The sequence below is a fragment of the Heloderma suspectum genome, chromosome 5 (assembly GCF_057233095.1).
Source record: "Heloderma suspectum isolate Gila_16-S chromosome 5, 16-S_ref, whole genome shotgun sequence".
NCBI lineage: Eukaryota > Metazoa > Chordata > Lepidosauria > Squamata > Helodermatidae > Heloderma > Heloderma suspectum.
Window position 1 is genome coordinate 48,772,630 of NC_139462.1, and position 18,990 is coordinate 48,791,619.

Sequence of the window (18,990 nt, forward strand, 5' to 3'; positions counted from 1 at the left end):
CTATTAAAATCTCAGTTGAACAGTATTTTCACCAACTATCTAAAGCAGGGGTGGGCAGAAGGTAGATCTCCAGATGTTTTGAACTTCAACTCCCAGAAATCCCAGCCAGCGTGGCCAATGGTCAGGAATGCTGAGAGTTTAAGTCCAAAACATCTGGAAGGCCCAGGTTGGGGAAGGCTGCCATACATTGTTAGGGGTTAAGTTTAGCCGATTTCCCCCAACCCTGTTTTCTTCGTCCTACCATTACACTGTCAGTGTTTTGCGCCTCCTGGAGAGCAATGAAAATGCTCATTCCTCATCAGCATCCTACTACCACGTTTAAAAAAAATTACAAACTAATATTTTTCTACATAGTCTGAGTATTCAGAATCAACTACTTTGCCTGCAGGTAGCCCATTTTGCTACAAAGATGATAGGCACAGGGCTATCAAGTTCGGTATAAGGAGGAACAGGGCCCTACAACACAAATACTGCAGACTGTTCCCAGGTGTGTTCACTTTGTTTCATCCAGGCACAATTCCTCCCCCCCAAACACACACACCTTTCCCCCTCCAAAATCCCATATCCAGCCCAATCTTTCATACTTTCTTCAAAACCCTTTTCTCCTCCACAAGAACCAACTCCCACCCTCAAACACCCCTCCTCAGATACAGCCCTTTCATCCTTCTCTAACATATGATACCGAGATTTCTGGCTTTTTACTCTCTCTCTCTTCTGACCTAACCTTCTGCCTTCCCCCAAGAGTCAGGATTGTTGGAAGTTCAAGTCCAAAACATCTGGAGATCTACTTTCTGTCCACCCGTGGTCTAAACGACACTAAGAAGGGAGTCTAAGTGACCTCTCTGCGGAGAGAGTTCCATAGCTGGGGTGCTGCTAAACAAAATGTTGCAAAAATTGAAGTACTATACCTGGCTTAAATTCTGTATGATCCCCTGTTTGCTCCAGTCACAGAAGGAAGTCCCACTGAGAGAATACAGATAATCATTTACCACAGAGTAACTCAGAGTGCTTATATTTCTTTGTAAAACCAGCCATTAGTAACTCTGGAAGTGGTAAGGAAACTGTTACCTTTCCTTAATTTCTGATCAGGTGTAGATGCAAGGTAAACTTTTCTTAACAGGACTTTTAAAGACAGCTAGTTTACCAGCTGGTTCAGTACATGTCATAGTAGGTTGTTACGTGGGCATCAATGACATGTACTTACCCACTATTAATGGTCCTGAAGAAATTAGGAGTGCTGTACCTAAAATCACCAACACATACCTTAGTTATTCCATTTATATCCCACCTTTCCACTAAACATTAGTGCTCAAGGCAACTAACAATAAACCAAAACATTAAAAACTAATCAACAAATCAATAAGGGAAAAAACAGCATCCACCAGATTAAAACCTATTTCAGCAGCAGATCGGCTTGGATACCAAAAACCTGTTAGCATAAAAAATGTCTGTGACTGCTGTTGGAAGAAATGGTGCTGCCTCCTTTGGCAGGGAGTTCCAGAGCCTGGGAGCATCCACTGAGAAGGCCCTGCTCTCATGTTTGCACCAAATGTGTCTCTAGTAGTGTCAGGTCAGAGAGAAGGCCTCTCCCAATAAACAAAGAACCCGAACAGATTCATATGGGAGAAAGCAGCCTTTCGGATAGCCTAGTCTCAAGCTGTGTAGTTGATAACCAGCACTCTAGAACATTGGATGCTTCCTTATACTGAGTCAGACCATGGGTCCATCTAGCTCAGTATTGTCAACACTGACTGGCAGCACCTCTCCGGGTTTCAGGCAGGAGTTTTTCTTGCCCTACCTGGAGATGCCAGGGATAGAACCTGGGGCCTTCTGCATGCAAAGCAGGGGCTCTACCACTGAGCTACAGCCCCTCCCTCTGAATTATGTACAGAAATAGATCGGTAGCCAGTGGAGCTATTTAACAAGGAAGACACATGCCCCCTAAAACCAGCCCGTCAATAGTCTGGCTGCAACATTCAAGACCTGATGAAGTGCGCAGAGTTATTTATACAGCCACCTATTGTACTGAAATAGTTTAGTGAATAAGTTTAGTGAATAAGTGTTTATAAAGTAACTGTGCTGTTGCTATTTTTTTTTTCAGTGCAGCTTTTACTATCATATCCTGCTGTCAGGGGTTCAACAAATACACTTTTGAGGAAATTGTCTCTAAAAACCATTATGTCATTCATATTTATTTCACAGAGTATTATATTAACTCTTCCAATCAGATGAGCTTGTAAAGTCTGCAAGCAGCATATATTCCACTGACATGCAGCCAAGCCATTGATTTGTCTCTCTTCTCTCACATTGCAGAGGTTTTTTTCCCTGTTTCCACATATTTAAAGGGAGAATTTCAGGGTTTTATGTAGCACAGGCTTTGCACAGGGGGAAGAAAGCTCTTGTAAACCCACAAATCAGCTTTTCATTCTCCTTTGAAATCCTAGTCCAATAATCGTATCCCACTGAACAAAACCTGGCAAAAATCCAACAGCTTTGTGTCTTATGCTGACCAGTATGCTGCTGCCCATCTTCTGCAAAGCCTATTTTTGTAGTAACGTATAAGCAGCAAACTTCAAATTATGGTTTAAAATAATATCACTGCATGAACAAGATCAAGCTAGAGCACCTGCCTTGATAAGTATGTAAGACCTTGGTTTTTTTGTTTTGACGTTGTTTGCAGAGTTCCCAGAAAGCTTACCAGAGAAGGAAAACTTTAGTAAGACAACTTCAAACAGTTTTATCTTTAAAAGCAGGGCCACCTGTCAATACATCCAAGGAGTCATTCGCCTCTTTAACCCTCTGCTATATTTCCTCTCCCCCCCCCCCTTTCCAAACCCTTCCTTTCAAATAGTAGATTGCACAGTAATCAGAAGATGCCAGCCTGGAATGTAGTTTCAGTGCATTTTGTCTAGAAACATCTGCTGTCAGTGATGGGGGTTTTTTTCCGTACAGGCTATTGGAACAATTCATGCAGACAATACCACCCACGGGAAAAGTTGGTTTTACCTGTTTATGAAGGGCTGTATCTTATTTGATCAAGAGAGATGGAAGAGGAAGATACAGGCTTTGTTTTTACCTTTTAAATGCTTCGGCAGGGTTCCTCTCACACTCCCCAGGCTGCAAGAGACTTTGAATAGTGGGATCTCTCAGTTTGTCCTCGTATCCCTGAATCAGTCCGCTGCGGCAGATCTGGGCAACTAACCCTCTAATAAACCCTCCCACACAGAGCGTGTCAGAGTCCTGAGCCCTGCAGAAGTGGAAGGCCAGAGCCTGGTGATGTAAACCCCTTTGTAGACTTGCAGGTGAGCTTGGCCACAGTAACTCAGTACAGAGGGCTGTCTTACCACTACCAGGCCCTCCTACTAACAACACACCCCAGGCAGCTCCCTTGCCAGGGACAGCACAAGTATTAGTCCCAGAATTCAGCACAACAGATGGTTTGTTGGCAGTGCTGCTGCTGCAGCTTGTCTTTTCCTGGAGGCAGTGCTGAAGCTTGTGAAAAACCCACTCTCTACAATAAAACTGCTTCCCCTGCAGCAAACTGGTCTGAGCCATTGTACAAACTTTCTTCTCTGGGACACGTCAGGAACAGCAGCACATCTTAAGTTTCATCTAAGACAACAGATCCTTACATCCAAGCCGGTACGAACGTTGCATGGAATGTCATCGCAGGACACAATGCAATCTGCAAACCCTTCATGCCTTCACATAAGGTCAGTAGCGTCGTCGTATGGCAAGAGTCATCTTCTCATCCAAATGTGCTTTTGATTAGCACATAGTGTGTTGCTGTTCATCCAATTTAGAGGTAAAGCTATGCTTGATACCAAGGCTCAGTAATACTTCTCATATGGCTTAAAAGTTCACACAGTGCCATGACTACAGCTGCAGTTTATAGGGATGCATGTTCTTCTACACAGACAACGTATTTAAAAAAAGCAGAGCTGCTAACATGCACACTGACTTCCCACATGTTTTTTTGCCTCTCTACATTCCAGTCATTCCAAAATATGTGTTTTTTATACCCCGCAAAAGCTGCAACTTCTGCAAACATAAAACAAACAGCTTCTTTTCCCTTCAGTGAATGCAGTTTACATTGCAACCAAATGGATCTGCCTCAGTTCTTGAGCCCTAGTTAGCTGAAGTTCATGCAAGCTTCTGTGGTCCAATGAAGTCCTTTAAATTAGGATGTTTAGTGACCACAACAAAATAGGAACAGTAGAACTTTCTGCATAGGAGACAGTCAGCAAGAGCGTTCCTTTGTGATCTGGTGTTTTACAAGAACTCTCCAGGTATCCGAGCTGCAGATGTCACAATGCTCCATTTCTTCCCCAAGACCTGAAAATTCATCACAAACACTTATTAGCTTACATGCAGAAGGGAATTCCATTTTAAGTAAAAACAACTAAAGTCACTTTCTTGTAGAGCACACAAATACAGCAAATACCAAGGAACAATTCACCTCATGTGCACCGCGTCCTAAACTTTGCTGCTTTTTCATATCGAAAGAGAGAGAAAAAGAGAGAGAGAGAGAGAATACACCTAGAAGTAACAAAGCCTTCCTGGTACAGCCTAGAATCACATTCGGGTCCCTCGTCTAGAGAGTAAGTGACCATCAAAACACCTAAGAGCCCCCTACCCCATTCTGGAGAACAGGCAGGCATGCACTCAAGAATCTGTCCTTGGCTTGGTCTTGGTCGTCTGAACCTCCTTTGTACCTGCTTCCTATTCTGCATACCAGGACTTCCCCTACAGCTTTTGGCAGCCTTCTTTGTTCAGCCTCTCAAGCATCAGGATACCCAGGAGCCTTCAGAGCCACGTTTTAACTGACCGTCCTCCGCCCCTCTCTCCCTCCGCCCGCCCCTGCCCCCTCGCATTGTTGCTGTGTGGCGTGCTGTTTCTGTCATCTGTTCGGCTCCCCTCGGCTGGATCCGCGCTGCAACACTCCCGCTTTCCGTTCGTCCTAGGCTTTGTCTCCCAGTCCCGCACGCCTAGGCTTCGCGTTTCAGCTGATGAAAAAAAACACCGGCGGGACACGCCAAGCTTCCCCACCACCACCACCGCCGCCCCCTCCAGACGGCTTCCCTGCGCCGAAGAGCGAAACCCTCGCGACTGACAAAGGCGGCGGCGGAAAAGAGGGCTCACACGAGCAGCCGGCCCGACTGCTTCCCAGATCCAGCACTTCGAACAGGCACACGCCCTGGTCCCCATCCCCCTGCCTGCCTGCCTCCTCCCCCAGCGCCAGCACAACACAGGCCGTACACAGGGGTGACACGCACACAGCGCCCGGCAGCAGAGAGCGCCCAGGCTGCGCAGAGGAGCCGCGACCCCACTTCGCTTCATCCAACGCCCGCCCACCCCCACTCCCAATCGATGCACTTGGTTCTCATTCACGGGAGAACGAAGGAGTCCCATCCCCTCGCCGTTTCGCTACTCTGGCCGCCGCCACCCCCCCCCCCCAAATCCGCTTCGCTTAACTCCAATCGCACGCCGCCTCCTTCCCCCTACTTCGGGAGATTCGGATTTCAAATGCACACTCCGCACACACAGGCAGCTCGCCGCCCCCCTTTTTTCGCGTGTTACCTTCGCCACTGTCCATCGCACGGATTCAACCGAGGGGAAAGGGGGATCCCGCGCGAGCTCACCCCAACCCACCGCCCGGCGAGCGCCCACGCGCCAGGTCGCCCGAGCCACCCCAGCAGTCCTCGCGCAGGGCGGGCGACCCGGAGAGGAGGCGTGACGGCAGCCACCCGAAGCACGGGTCGGGGAGACACGGCACAGAACCAAACCCCGCGTAAGACAAAAGCCGTCCGACGCCCTCGCAGGGCGAAGCGAGGGCGCCTTCGGCGGCTCGCGCACACGCGGGGATGCCCCCCTCCGGAGACACCCCGCTGCACGCGAAGCCTTGCACCCGGCGCGCATGCACACGCGGACGGGGGCCGGAGGTTCCTGGGGCAGGCGGGCCAGCCAGCCAGCAGCCCCACGCGCGGCAGCCCAGACCTCTCGCCCCGCTGCAACCGTGCCCCTTCCCGTCACCGCCCCGGCCGTTGCAGAACTGAGGGCGCAGCCGCCTCCAGCCCAGACCCGGACCCCGACCCCGACCGCCACAAGGGCGGAGGTGGGCGGGGGGCTGCATGCGGCCCCATCCCCAGCGCTCCCTCCACCCGCTCCAACCCAGCTGGAGGGCGAAGACGCCTCCCTTCCCCGGCTGCTCCTGCTCAGTCACCTCCGCTGGTTCCTCTTCTTTGAACAAGGCAGCGGCGGCAGCTGCTGCTGCCTCTTCCTGCTGCTGCCGCTGAAGCCGCTCCCCGGGCGGGCGGGCGGGCGCACGCAAAGCCAGGCGTGTCCGCCGCGCTACCCTGCGCCTCGTTCCTACCCATTCCCCGCAGGGCCGGCCTTCCGGCGCCTCTCCCCCTCCGGCGCTCGGCCGTTGCAGCCCCGGCCGCTGCCCCGCCTCTCGTAACCTGCCTGATTAGCCTGCCTCTCCTCGGCTCCTCCTCGGCGCCCGGCCCCCAAGCCACGCCCCCCGCTGGCCACGCCCTTCCCGGCCCGGGGTAGGAGCTGTTTTGTGTTTGTTGCGGGCGTGGCCGAGCCGCGGAGATGCCGTTTTACACCACCTGGAAGGGAAAGAAATCCCCGCCCGGGAGAGCGAGGAACGCTTCAGTAGGTGATGAGCGTAGGGGGCTCTTTTCTTGCTGTCGGAGGCATCCTCGCGTCTCCAATCACCCTTTCCGTTCTTCTCCTTGCCTGGGCAGTCGCTGTGCCTGACATCGCGAGGCTAAGCAGGTTTACTCGGGAGTAAGCCGCACTGCTTTCCAGGAGACTTACTCCCAAGCCGCTGTGTAGAGAGGATTGCAGGCCGCGTCACTTTGACGCCTCCTGCTTTGCTAGTTTTTCTCGACTTTGGAACTGCTCTCCAAAAGCTTTAAAACAACAACGACGAACAACCAACCACGGACACCCTAACCAAAATACCAGCATCCCTGCTGCTTTGTAATATCGCTCTCAGTAGAGAACTTGTTTTCCTGCGAGGGTAGAGATCTATTACATTCTTCGTGTATTTTTAGTATTAATAGTGCAAATCTCTCCAGGTTTACTCAGACGCAAGCGTCCAGTGGAAAGCGTGTATAGGATTGCAGCCTTAAGCCATTTTTAAAAAGAGCAACACACACACTCCAATATATACTGAGAATTGGGAATTTACTACCCACTTCCACGAACCCAGATACCTCGTGTTTTAGAGGGACGTCCTATTCCGGGATAAAGCAGGAAATCTATTCCAATAATAACTAAGCTCGCAATCCCATTTTTGTTTAGACAGACAAAAAGTCCTACAACTCCCTGCATATCCCAGCCAGCCATGCTGCGTAGGATTGCGGCCGAAGTTCCGTTTCCTTTGCAGAAGGCAACTGAACTTGAGAAGCTTGAGCTCCAATCCTATGGTCACTTACCTGGGAGTAAGCCCCACTTATTCAGTGAGCCTTACTTCTGAGTAGACATGCCTAGGTTTGCACCGTTGAAGCATACAAATCCTCCCCGTGTCCCCCTTTATCTCCAGCTCAGAAAAGGATGGGGAAGTCTGATGGGCACGACGTTCACGGTGGTTGCTACGTTTTTCTTGCCCCCGTGGCGGTAGACCAACTTCCCTTATACTGACACCGGATCAGGCGGAGACAGAATCCTTACCCTACTCAACCAGACTGTCCTTTGTCCTCAGCCCTCGGGACTCACCCGACTCTCTGTTCTCTGCTCTAGACCTGCACAATTAGGGCATGGCTTGGGATCCTTCCTGCCCCAGCCCTGGGAAGGAATGGGAGCCGAACGCGACGCAGGGCGAACCTCCCTGAGTCACTCTTTTGCCGGTATAGTGAGAAATTCTGCATCCCTGTCAATGTACCGAGAATGCTACCTCGCTGATTTTGCGCATGCTCAAAACAAAAACAAAAAGCCTGAGCATGCTCAGTTTTTACTGCCTCTGCTCTTTTCTGATACCTCGTCTGAACGGGACTGCGGCCGTACGATCAACAAAACTAAGCTGAGCACAACATTGACAGGCAGGAGTAAAACTTGTGCGCTAGAAGAGCAGCTTTTTGAAAATGGGGGTTTCCTCTCTCAAAACGGCTGCTAGAAATGGGGGAAAGGGGCAGAAGGAGAATTTTTACTAAGTTAACAGTGCAATCCCATACATGTCTTACTCAGAAGTAGATTCCAATAAGTTCAGTGGGGTTTACTCCCAGGTAAGTGGGTACTGGCTTGCTGCCTAAAATAACTTCTTTCACCTGTGAGACAAGGAAGAGGTGAAGATGTGTGTGTGGCATTAATTCCATACTAACGTCAAAGATAATAAAGTTAGATCATATGAAACAAAGCAAACGAGACAACATTTAGTCTTTCCCTAGGTCCAAGCACATCCCAAAATGGTATGTGAATGCTTAAATATTCCCTATTAGAAAATAAGTCTTATGGGACTTGTGCAAGTCAGTAATAAATCACTGTTGGAGTGTTTCCAGATAAGTCTTTTATTCTGCAATCACCCTGTCTCAAACACCAACACTGTCTTCCATTTCTAACCCTCCTGTGTTTTCCCACTGCTTCTCTTGACTTTTTTCTTAACCCCCCCCCAAAAAAAAATCAGATAAAGAGAAAAATAGGTTCACAATATGCCTTTTGATTGGTAGTGCTAGGAGCCCTCTGGAAGCACTCTTTGTGGGGCAGTGGGACTGGGACTGGTTTGTGTGATTCAAGCTGCAATACTTAGCAAATGTTTCAGTGAAATCTTTCGATATTTAATTAGTATGTGGGTTTAATCTTGTCCTCTTTGAAGAGGTCATCTAGTCCAACCCCCTGCAGAAATCTTGCTTGTAGTCCAAGTGGGGCATATCCTTGGGTGGGGGACATCCTTGTCTTTGTACACGATGAGTGGCTGAATCAGTTACATTCAGTATTGCCTAATGCACTAAGAGATTTTGAGAGGGCAGGGCAGATACTGAGGCCACCAGGGCCTTGACAGGAAACAGTTGCTTTGGGTTGTAAATTCCATAGTATTTTCTGAATATATGTGAAGTTTACATTGAAGCAATAAGGTGTGGACAAATGCCATTTTAACTTGCTTCATGTGCCCAGATGTCTCCTCTTATAGAATCATAGCGTTGGAAGGGGGCATTTAGGCCCCTGCTCAGTGCAGGAATGCAGTTGAAAGCATCCTGACAGATGGTTGTCCAGTCTCTGCTTGAATACCTCTAGCAACAGACAGCCCACCACCTCCCTAGGTAGTTGGTGCCATGTTTGACTGCTCTGACCATTAGGGAAGTTTTTCCTGGTTATCAACTGAAATCTACTTTCCTGTAACTTAAGCCCATTATTTTGTGCCCTATAGTCTTGGATTAAAGAGAACAGGTTGCAGCCCTCTTCAGTGTGACAACCACTTCGGTACTTGAAAAGTGCTGTCATAGCCTCCCTCAGTCTTGTCTTCTCAAGACAGTTCTGTCCAGCTCCATCCATCTTTCCTCATAGGACTTAGTTTCTAGTCCCCTGATCATCTTGGTTGCCCATCTGAAGCCTTCTTAAAGTGTGGTGTCCAGAACTGGACACAGTAGGTGAGGCGTGACTGGTGGGCAATAGAGTGGAGCTATTACTTCCTATGATTTTGAAACTATATTCCTATTGATAAAGCCTAACATTGCATTTGCCTTTTGTACTCCTGTATCACACACTGCTGACTCATATTCAGCTTGTGATAGACTACAGCTCCAGGATCTTTTTCACATGTAGTATTGTCAAGCCAGGTATCCCCCATCGCATACCTGTGCATTTTACTTCTCCTTCCTAAATGAAGAACTTTGCACTTGTCTGTTAAATTTCATTCTCTTTTTTCTGCCCAGTTTTCTAACATATCAAGGTAATCTTGAATTCTATTGCTGTCTTCTAAAGTATTAGCTATCACACCCAATTCTGTGTCATCTGCAAATTTGATAAGCATTCCCCCACCTCTTCCTCCAAGTCATTAATAAAAATGTAGAAGAGTATAGGGCCCAGGACTGAGCCCTGTGACACCCCACTCAATACCTCCCTTCAGTTTGATGAGGAACCACTAACATGCATTCCTTGAGTACAGTTCTCCAGCCAGTTGTGGATCCACCTAGTAGTAGTTTCATCCAGCCCACACTTTAGCTTGCTAATCAGAATATCATGGGGCACTTTGTCACATGCCTTGCTGAAGTCAAGATATATTATGTCCGCAGCATTTCCATGATCTACTAAGGAAGTTATAGAAAAATGAAATAAGATAGACTGGCAGAACTTGTTCTTGACATATCCATGCTGGATTCCAGTGATCACTGCATTTGTGTCAAGGTGCCTACAGATCAAGCACTCTAGAATCTGCTCTAGAATCTTCATAATCTGCTCTAGAATTCAGGTACTGATGTCAGACTGATTGGTCTATAATTTCCCAGATCTTCTTTTTGAACAGAGGGACATTTGCCCTTTTCCAGTCCTCCGGTATTTCTCCTGTTCTCCAGATAATATAGCCAGAGGCACTGAGAGTCCATCCTCCAGCTCCTTCAACACCCTAGGGTGAAGTTCATCTGGACCTGGGAACTTGAACTCATTTAAGGTGCTTAGATACTCCCTGACTATCTCTCTGTCAGTTTCAAGCTTCACTCCTACCCCTTCAGCCTGTTTGTAACATATGCCAGGTGGTAAATATCCTCTTTTGGGAGAAGAGTGAGCTAAAATAGGAGTTGAGCAGTTCTGCCTTTTCTTTGTCACCTGTCACCATTTTGCCATCTTTGCTGAGCAGCTAGTTTACCATTACTGTTGTTCTCCTTTTACTCTGAACATATCCGAAAAAGCCCTTTTTATTATTCTTAGCATCTGTCGCCAACACCAACCTCATTCTGAGCTTTAGCCTTCCTGATACTATCTCTGCAGTTCTGGGCTGTCTGCTTTTACACTTCCTTAGTAACCTGTGCCTCCTTCCACCTGCTATATGTGGACATTTAGATTTTCAGATCATCGCTAAGCTTTTTGTGTAGCTACATTCACCCAGTTCACATGATTAAAACAACTCAACATGACTGATGTAAGCCATGGTGGGTTGCAGCATATGCTGGGTGGGTTTTGCATATTCAACACCCAGCTGCAGCTTGTCATGTCATGTGTACCACAGGCCAGGGTTTACGTGAGGGTTAAACAACAGACCATGGGCTATTCATGGGTTGTTTAACTCTTGCATAACCTGTGGCCCCCAGGTGTGCACAACATGACAAGCCACGGCTGGGTGTTGAATATTCAAAATGACCACCAGAACACACCATAGTGGGCTGTTTGATCATGTGAACCAGCCTACTGGCTTCTTCTGTAGTCTTCTATTTTTTCCTCATTGGGATTGTTTCTGAATTGAGCATTTAGTATTTCCTTTTTTAGGAACTCGCATCCCACTTGAATGCCTCTTCCTGTTAGGTTTCCTGCCTGGAATCCTAATTATCATTGCTCTTGAGTTTATTAAAATCAGCTTTCCTGAAGTCCAAGATACACCCTTGACTACTGTCGACTTTAGTTTTCCTTAAAATCAAGAACTCAAATATTACATGGTCACTTTCCCCCCAAATTTCCTGCTACTTTTACCTCAGGAATGAACTCTTCCCTATTGGTCAGCTTCAAGTCAAGAATGGCTAATCCTCTCGTTCTTTCCTACACCCTCTGAAGGTAGAAAGCAAAAGCAAGCTAAAAATTTCCTGGAGAGACCGTGCTTGGTGGAGTTTGCCTCCCATCAGATATCAGGGTAAAGTCTTCCATTATTACTACTTCATGCTTCCTTGAAATATCTGCAGTTTACTTTTGAAAAGCATCATCCACATCTTCTCCCTGATTGGGTAGTCAGTAGTAGACTCCAACCACAGTATTGTTTTTATTCCTTCCTCCACTTATTTTGACCCAGATGGCTAGTGAAAGTCAGTCAGAAAAGAGTGGGTCCCTTATTGTCTGGTGTAATTAAACTGTCTTTCATAGAGAGCAGGGTACCAAACATCTTCAGGTCCAGGTTATTCTGCCTTCACAGGGATTACTTCATCAGTTACCATCCCGTTTCCAAACTTGTCCTTTTAGAAATGAGTAATCTTCTATGGCAGGCATACCTAGGTAGCAGAGCTTGCCATAACATCTCCACTGGAGTTCAGGGAGCTTCTCACAGAACAAGTCTAAATTTTATTTTTAATTTTTTTTTACTGCCTGTTCTTAATGAATGCATATGTCATTCCAATTTTCTATGCCAAATTGTCAAGAACTTACAAAATGTTTCGCTGCAGTCCTGAATGCACTTTTTGGGAAGTAATTCCACAGCTTTCAGCAGAACCTATTTCCAGGTAAGTATGTTTAGAAATGCAAGATAACTTCCAAGTGCGGGGAAGGTGAGTGTGCCCATAAAAGTATTCTTGTTTAAAATGATGAACAGCATAAAACAATGTTTACAGTGATTATTTGTAGAGATCACCATAGTCAGTCACAAAGGCTTGTGATCAGGCTACATCAGGTGAGGGTGGGGACTTAAGGAATGCTGCCATGGAGTTCCACAGTGGAAATGAAACTTGAAAAGCAAGAAAGGAAGCTGGTTTAATTAGCAAGTATATTGCAAAGAACTTCTGTCATCTATGTCACATTCTCTCATTACATCATGCTGGAGTACAAGTATTGTTGCACAAGTGTGAGCTGCAACAAAATGTTGCAGTGTGGCATGCTCCTTTTTAGGGATCCATTCCAGCTAGCCATGCCCTCCTCTAGAATACTCCATTTTATTCCTCTTCCACCTCCTGAGGTTGTTTTTTCTCCAAACAGAAACTCAGTATTCTGTGGCCACTGAGCATGCTGTCCTCAGGCTGGGGGGTAGGGTGGGGGATTGCCATGGGGGGGAGGGCCTAATTTTTTTTTTACACTTCTGCAAATCTTCTCCCAAGCTTGCTGATACCTCTTTCTCGTTTCTCAGTGGCCCTGCTTTGGCTGCAATCCTGGCAGGACTCACCACCTGAGTTTGCTATTAGGAGGAACACTGTTTATAATATATTTTTAATAAATCCAAGGAGAGTAAATTAAAGGTGTATAAAAAGAAGTTTTGAATGGCAGTTCTAACCAAAGCTGATAAAATAACAGAACAAAAAGGCAGCTAGGGACCCGGTTTAGCATATGGTCACTGGCAGCCTGATTTTGTGAAATGGGTATCAAAGACCAATTTTCACAAGTAGTGCTTTATTTAGTGAACCGTAGTCAATTATAACTTTGGATGATCATGCAAATTGGCCCAGTGACATATAAATATTGCAGTGGAGTAATACTAAAATTTAGAGAACTAACACGGGTCAAAATCTATTAAAATGTACAACTTGACAGATGATTAGTGAAGTGCATTAATCACAGAGAGAATGGAAAGATATTCACTATTGAACATACTGATTGTTATAATTAGGAAGAAAGTGAAATACACTAGTACTATAAAGATACAAAAGAATCAACAACTTCAATTGCTAGCAGGAGCTAGTTAGTTACTCATTTCTTTCCAAACTGAAATATATGCAAGTTCTGCTAATATTTACTCAGATTCAAATGCAACAAAATCAATGTACAGCTCCAAATCCTAGTATCTCTTTATCCACCATACATGCTTAGAGATCAACAAAGTGCATCATCTGATGATTATGACTGTAGATATGCAAAGGCTACAATATCAGACACACTTATTTGAGAGTAAACCACTGAACTTGCACATAAACATGCGTAAGATCGGGCTGAAAAAGTATTTAGGAAGAATGAAAGTTGTGCTCACTTTGTTTGCCCAGTGTCCACACAGAGGTTCAAATGCTGAAGGGCATGAGATAACCAATTAAGGGGATATAGGCATTTTTTCACAGTTGACAGTTCACCTCTTTTTGCCTTTCCTCCACCTGAAATTTGAACGTAAAACCTGCTAAATAGAACAAACATTTAATTTGAAAATGACCATCTTTTACTTTCTGTTCCATTTTAATATTCTCAAGTGATATATCCCAGACTAAGGCCCAGGCATATTTACTAGCCAGTAATGTCATTGTCACTAAGCCGCGGTGGCTTAGTGGTTAAGACGCTGAACTGCAGACTGGAAGGTCGACAGGACAGCAGTTCGAGACCCGAGTGCCGCGTGATGGAGTGAGCTCCCGTCTTCAGTCCCAGCTCCTGCCAACCTAGCAGTTCGAAAGCAAGAAATTGCAAGTAGATAAATAGGTACCGCCTCGGCGGGAAAGGTAACAGCGTTCCGTGCACGTCGGTGTTCAGTCATGCTGGCCACATGACCACGGAAGCGTCTTCAGACAGCGCTGGCTCTTCGGCTTAGAAACAGGGATGAGCACCGCACCCTAGAGTCGGACACAACTGGTTGGGGACACCTTTACCTTTTTTTAATGTCATTGAACTCAGAGGGCCTTATTTCTGAGTAACCCTGATAAAACCTATAAAATATTTTCTAAGTATCACTTATTAAAACAGACACAAGCAAATCATAGTATAGTCACTTTCCAGTGGCTTTGTTTTAATATTTAAAATGTTAAATGGTCAGTGACAATGCATTGAAAATGAACTCTAATTGAACAAGCACCTTGCAGGTGCACTGATTCAGCCAAAAGATTGTACACAGTTCAGAAGATGTTTGCCCCCTATAAAGAGGATTGCCAGTCAGCTTAGTGTGTGAATTGACCCTCTAATTCTAAATGGTTATAATACACATATACAGCAGCAGTCTTGAATATGCTTATTGGGGAGTAAGCCCAATTTAAGATAGTGGGACATTTTGAATAAAAATGTATAGGATTGTGCTGTCAAACATATATAGATTGAAACTGGAGTTCTAAACACTCTCTAGGCAGTACATCCAACTAGAGACAGAGGGACATACTTCCAAGTAAACATGCATAGGATCACATTGTAAGGTGGGGTGGACAGCTGCATACCCCCCCCCCGCTTATTTTGCACCCTCACCCTCCCAAGTGTCCCCAAAAGCCACCACACCACCACATTATGGTGGCACAGCAGCAAAAAGATGCACCTTTTAAAACACATGGGGATGATGTAGCTTTTTTCAGTGGCAAGTTGTGCTTTTCTGGAATGCAATATACCTTTAAGACAAGGTGCACACTCACCATGCACCTTGTTTGAAACCAGAAATGTGGCTTTTTGACCGCTGTGTTGCCAAAATTTGGTGGCGATTCAGCACCATGGCACCAGTGACTTGGGGTGGAAATTTGCCCCTAGACTCTCTGAAGTTGCCCATCCCTGCTGTAAAACTATTTGACTTAGATTTGGCATTGATTATCTCGTCCACGTTCATGGCCCTATAGAAACTTCAAAAGCATTTTAGTTCCTACCTCCAACAGCTTCTATAAAGCAATACTCATCTTGGTTTGCCCTTGTACTTTACCAGAGAGTCAACAGACCAGCAGTACATCATAATGTCAAGCATTTTAAGATATTATTCTGCATTAATGTAGCTCAGGTTTCCATTTTGGTGTTTCCCTTACATAAACATGTATAATTTTTTTAAGGGTTCAACTTCTTATACAGTATTGTGGACCTGTTTAAAGTTAATACAGCAGTAACTTGGGTTCTACTTGCCAATTTTCAGCACTGATGCCCTAGAATTATATATAAACAGAATAAAGTCTCTCTTAAGGAGACGCCCACACATTTCCTCATGTATGCTGTAAACATCTGTACTGCTGACAGCTTGCAGGAACAAAGGCATATAGGTACATGCTTAAAATGAGCACTAAGCTTCCATCATCAATTGCACATTTCTACGCATAAAATTATGCTTTCAACATAAATATTTAAACTGGGTTCTCAAGTTTAATTTATTGATTAGCATGCCTAATTTATTATAATCCTACTCTAAACCACTGTGAGGTGCAGATTTCTATGACAGATTAAAAAGTGAATAGTGCAATGTCTGGTTTCTCAGGCTCAAAAGGTAGATCTGGATCTACTGGTAGATCTCTGGGACCCTGTCTCCAAGACAATGGAAAGAGAAGCGAAGGGAGGATTACTGGGATTTTTTCAAGGAATCGGCTTTGGTGCACTTTGGTCTGTGCAGGGCTCCATGAGCGAGTGCACCGCTCCAGTATAAGTCACTCTGCAGAACATACTTCTGGGTGGGGTGCAGGGTTTGGAGTAAACCTCTGTCATGCAATTGTGTGATAGAGCAAATTTGTCATAGAGGCATAGAGACATGAAAGAAATCACCCATCCAGAAAGGAAGAAGTTAAAAAAAAAAATCACACCTTCAAAGGGGTTTTCAACGTCACTAGGTCACTATCACACATTTGTCCAGCTATAGCTATGCCCCCGAATAGTGGCATAGTGAGGTCAGGTAGTGAGATAGAGGATATAGGTATTGCTGGACAAATGCGAGATAGCAACATACAGAGATAGCAAGATAGGGAGGAGGTGTACGTAGTGCCAACAAAAGCGCTATTTCAGTTTAACACTTCAATTTTTTAAAAGAAATTAGAAGCTGCCTGGATGACACCTATACTTTGTGGGGATGGCCACTGGAATTTAGTGGTAGGCAAGGTGAAGTAAATGCCAAGAGGTAGCGCAGAACTCTGACGTCCATCCCTGAAATGGCAGAAACAGTGGGGAAACACAGGCGGGGAAAGCAATGGGGAAACACCCCTTGACTGGGGTCAGTGCAGTGAAAGACACACCCCTGGGTAGGGCTATCATGCCAGAGTAAATGTGGAGGGTGGTGCACACCATAACAGAAGTGCAGACAAGCCGAATGAAGGGAAACAAACTAACAGCAGTGTCAGAAGAACCAGTTTTTTGGCATGAAACTCCGGAGTGGCTGCGAGATGGCCACGACGTCATGTATCCCTAACAACATCCAAATGTAGCCAGCTCAGAGTAAGTCACTCATGGAGACACCCCCTGGGTGATCTGTAGTAAATATGTAAGGATTTTTGACTTCCAATTATTTAAGAAGAACAGCAACAAAATGACATCCATCTACCCTGTAGAAATGAAGAATGCTTGGAGTAACCAGGAATAGAATTTTGGGTGGAAGGACTGTGTGCTCTGTTCAGTTTTGGAACTCAAAACAAATTCCTGGGCTCAGAATTCTTTAAAACTAAATTTATTTTTCTTGCACCAGGCTCCAGTTAGTAGATCTCAGGGTTCTAGTAACAAACAACAAAAATCACACAAGTCTGAAGTCTGCCCATTCCCGATTTGTACTGTCAGCTGAGTCAAGGGTTAACGCTTTTCTTGGACTGCCCAGGGTGCAAGGGGGAAGGGGCTGCATGTGTGTATCCTCTCTTATAGTTATCTTAAAATATGCAAAGGCCCCCATACGTCCCTGCTTGCTTCCTTTTTCATTCATCAACCTCTGAAATTTACCAAATGTGTTTATCATCTTTATCTTCTCTCTGTTAAACATGTGGAGGCTCAACCCAGTTGTTCTTCTCGCTTCAATAAAAAATAACCTTTGTGCTTCACAAACTTCTTCTTTTCTTCACAGCCCACTTCAAAATTGCTGGAGGTCTTGGCAGACCACTTAATAAACTTACTTTGTTCTATAAGCACATACAGAAGTCATATTTTAATAACTTATTTTTCTGCAGCACTGGCATCATTGTCAAGACCAGCATTGTATTATGAACATCATGGGCCCTAGGCCAGGGCCTTCTTAATCTCTTTCATAGGGAAGGCCAAGCTACAAAGGAAGTGGAAGGAAGGCCAAGCTACAAAGGAAGAGTACAGGCAGGTAGCACAGAAGTGCAGGGATGGTATCAGGAAGGCTAAAACTGAGAATGAGCTGAGGCTAGCGAGGGATGCTAAAAGCATCAAAAAGGCTTTCTTCAGATACGTGCATAGTAACAGAGAGAGAAAAGAAATGGTGGTTCAACTATTCAGTAAGGATGGCAAAATGATAACAGATGACAAAGAAAAAGCAGAAAACCTCAATTCCTACTTTGGCAGTCTCCTCCCAAAAGAGGGTCTATGACCCCCCCTGGCAAAGGCAAAGTACAGGCTGAAGGCCAGGATTGTAGCTTGAGATCGATAGGCATATGGTCAAGGAAGGAACACCTAATTACTTTGAATGAGTTCAAATCTCCAGAGCCAGATGAAGTGCATACTAGAGTAATAAAGGAACTGGCAGAAGAACTCTCAGAACCGCTGTCTATTCTCTTTGAGAAATCATGGAGGACAGGTGAAGTGCCAAATGACTGGAGGAGGCCTAATGTTGGCCCTGTCTTCAAAAAGGGGGAACCTGGGAACTACAGACCAGTCAGTCTGACATCAATCCCTGGGAAAATTCTGGAGCAGATGATAAAGCAATCAGTCTGTAAGCACCTTGAAAACAATGCAGTGATTACTTAAAGCCAACATAGATTTGTCAAGAACAAATCCTGCCAGACTGATCTGATCTCATTTTTTGATCAAGTAGCCTCCCTTGTGGACCATGGGAATGCTATGGACATAATACTCCTCGACTTCAGCAAAGCTTTCGACAAAGTGCCCCATGATAGCCTGATGAGCAAAATAGCTCAAAGTGGGCTAGATGAAACAACGATCAGGTGGATCCACAGTTGGCTACAGAACCGGACTCAAAGAGAGCTTATCAATGGGACCTTCTCAAAGTGGGGGGAGGTAACGTGTGGGGTACCGCAGGGCTCAGTCCTGGGCCCAGTGCTCGTCAACATTTTTATTAATGACTTGGATGAGGAGGTGCAGGGAATGCTTAGCCAGTGTGGTGTAGTGGCAAGAGAGTTGGACTAGGAGCTGGGAGATCCGGGTTCTAGTCCCCACTCGGCCATGGAAGCTCACTGGGTGACTTTGGGCCAGTCACAGACTCTCAGCCCAACCCACCTCACAGGGTTGTTGTTGTGAGGATAAAATGGAGAGGAGGAGGATAACGTAAGCCGCTTTGGGTTCCTTGCAAGAGGAAAAAAGGCGGGGTATAAATGCAATAAA

At 45.7% G+C, this 18,990-nt stretch overlaps 1 protein-coding gene across 2 annotated transcripts in view; it reads right to left on the reverse strand.

The window, feature by feature from the left end:
- The window catches only part of ANKRD50 (ankyrin repeat domain 50), a 70,577-nt gene extending 62,771 nt beyond the window's left edge, over positions 1-7,806 (reverse strand). The window contains exons 1-2 of one of the 2 annotated variants that reach the window (XM_084855989.1): positions 7,729-7,806; positions 3,077-4,335 (exon numbers count right to left, since the gene is read on the reverse strand). In XM_084855989.1, the coding sequence (XP_084712115.1) occupies positions 3,077-3,555 (479 nt within the window). In that variant the 5' untranslated portion in view covers positions 3,556-4,335; positions 7,729-7,806. Of the gene's footprint in view, positions 1-3,076; positions 4,336-6,223; positions 6,504-7,728 lie in introns of those variants that run through there. The other variant, XM_084855988.1, reaches the window with a different exon arrangement.
- Between the last annotated feature and the right edge of the window lie 11,184 nt (positions 7,807-18,990).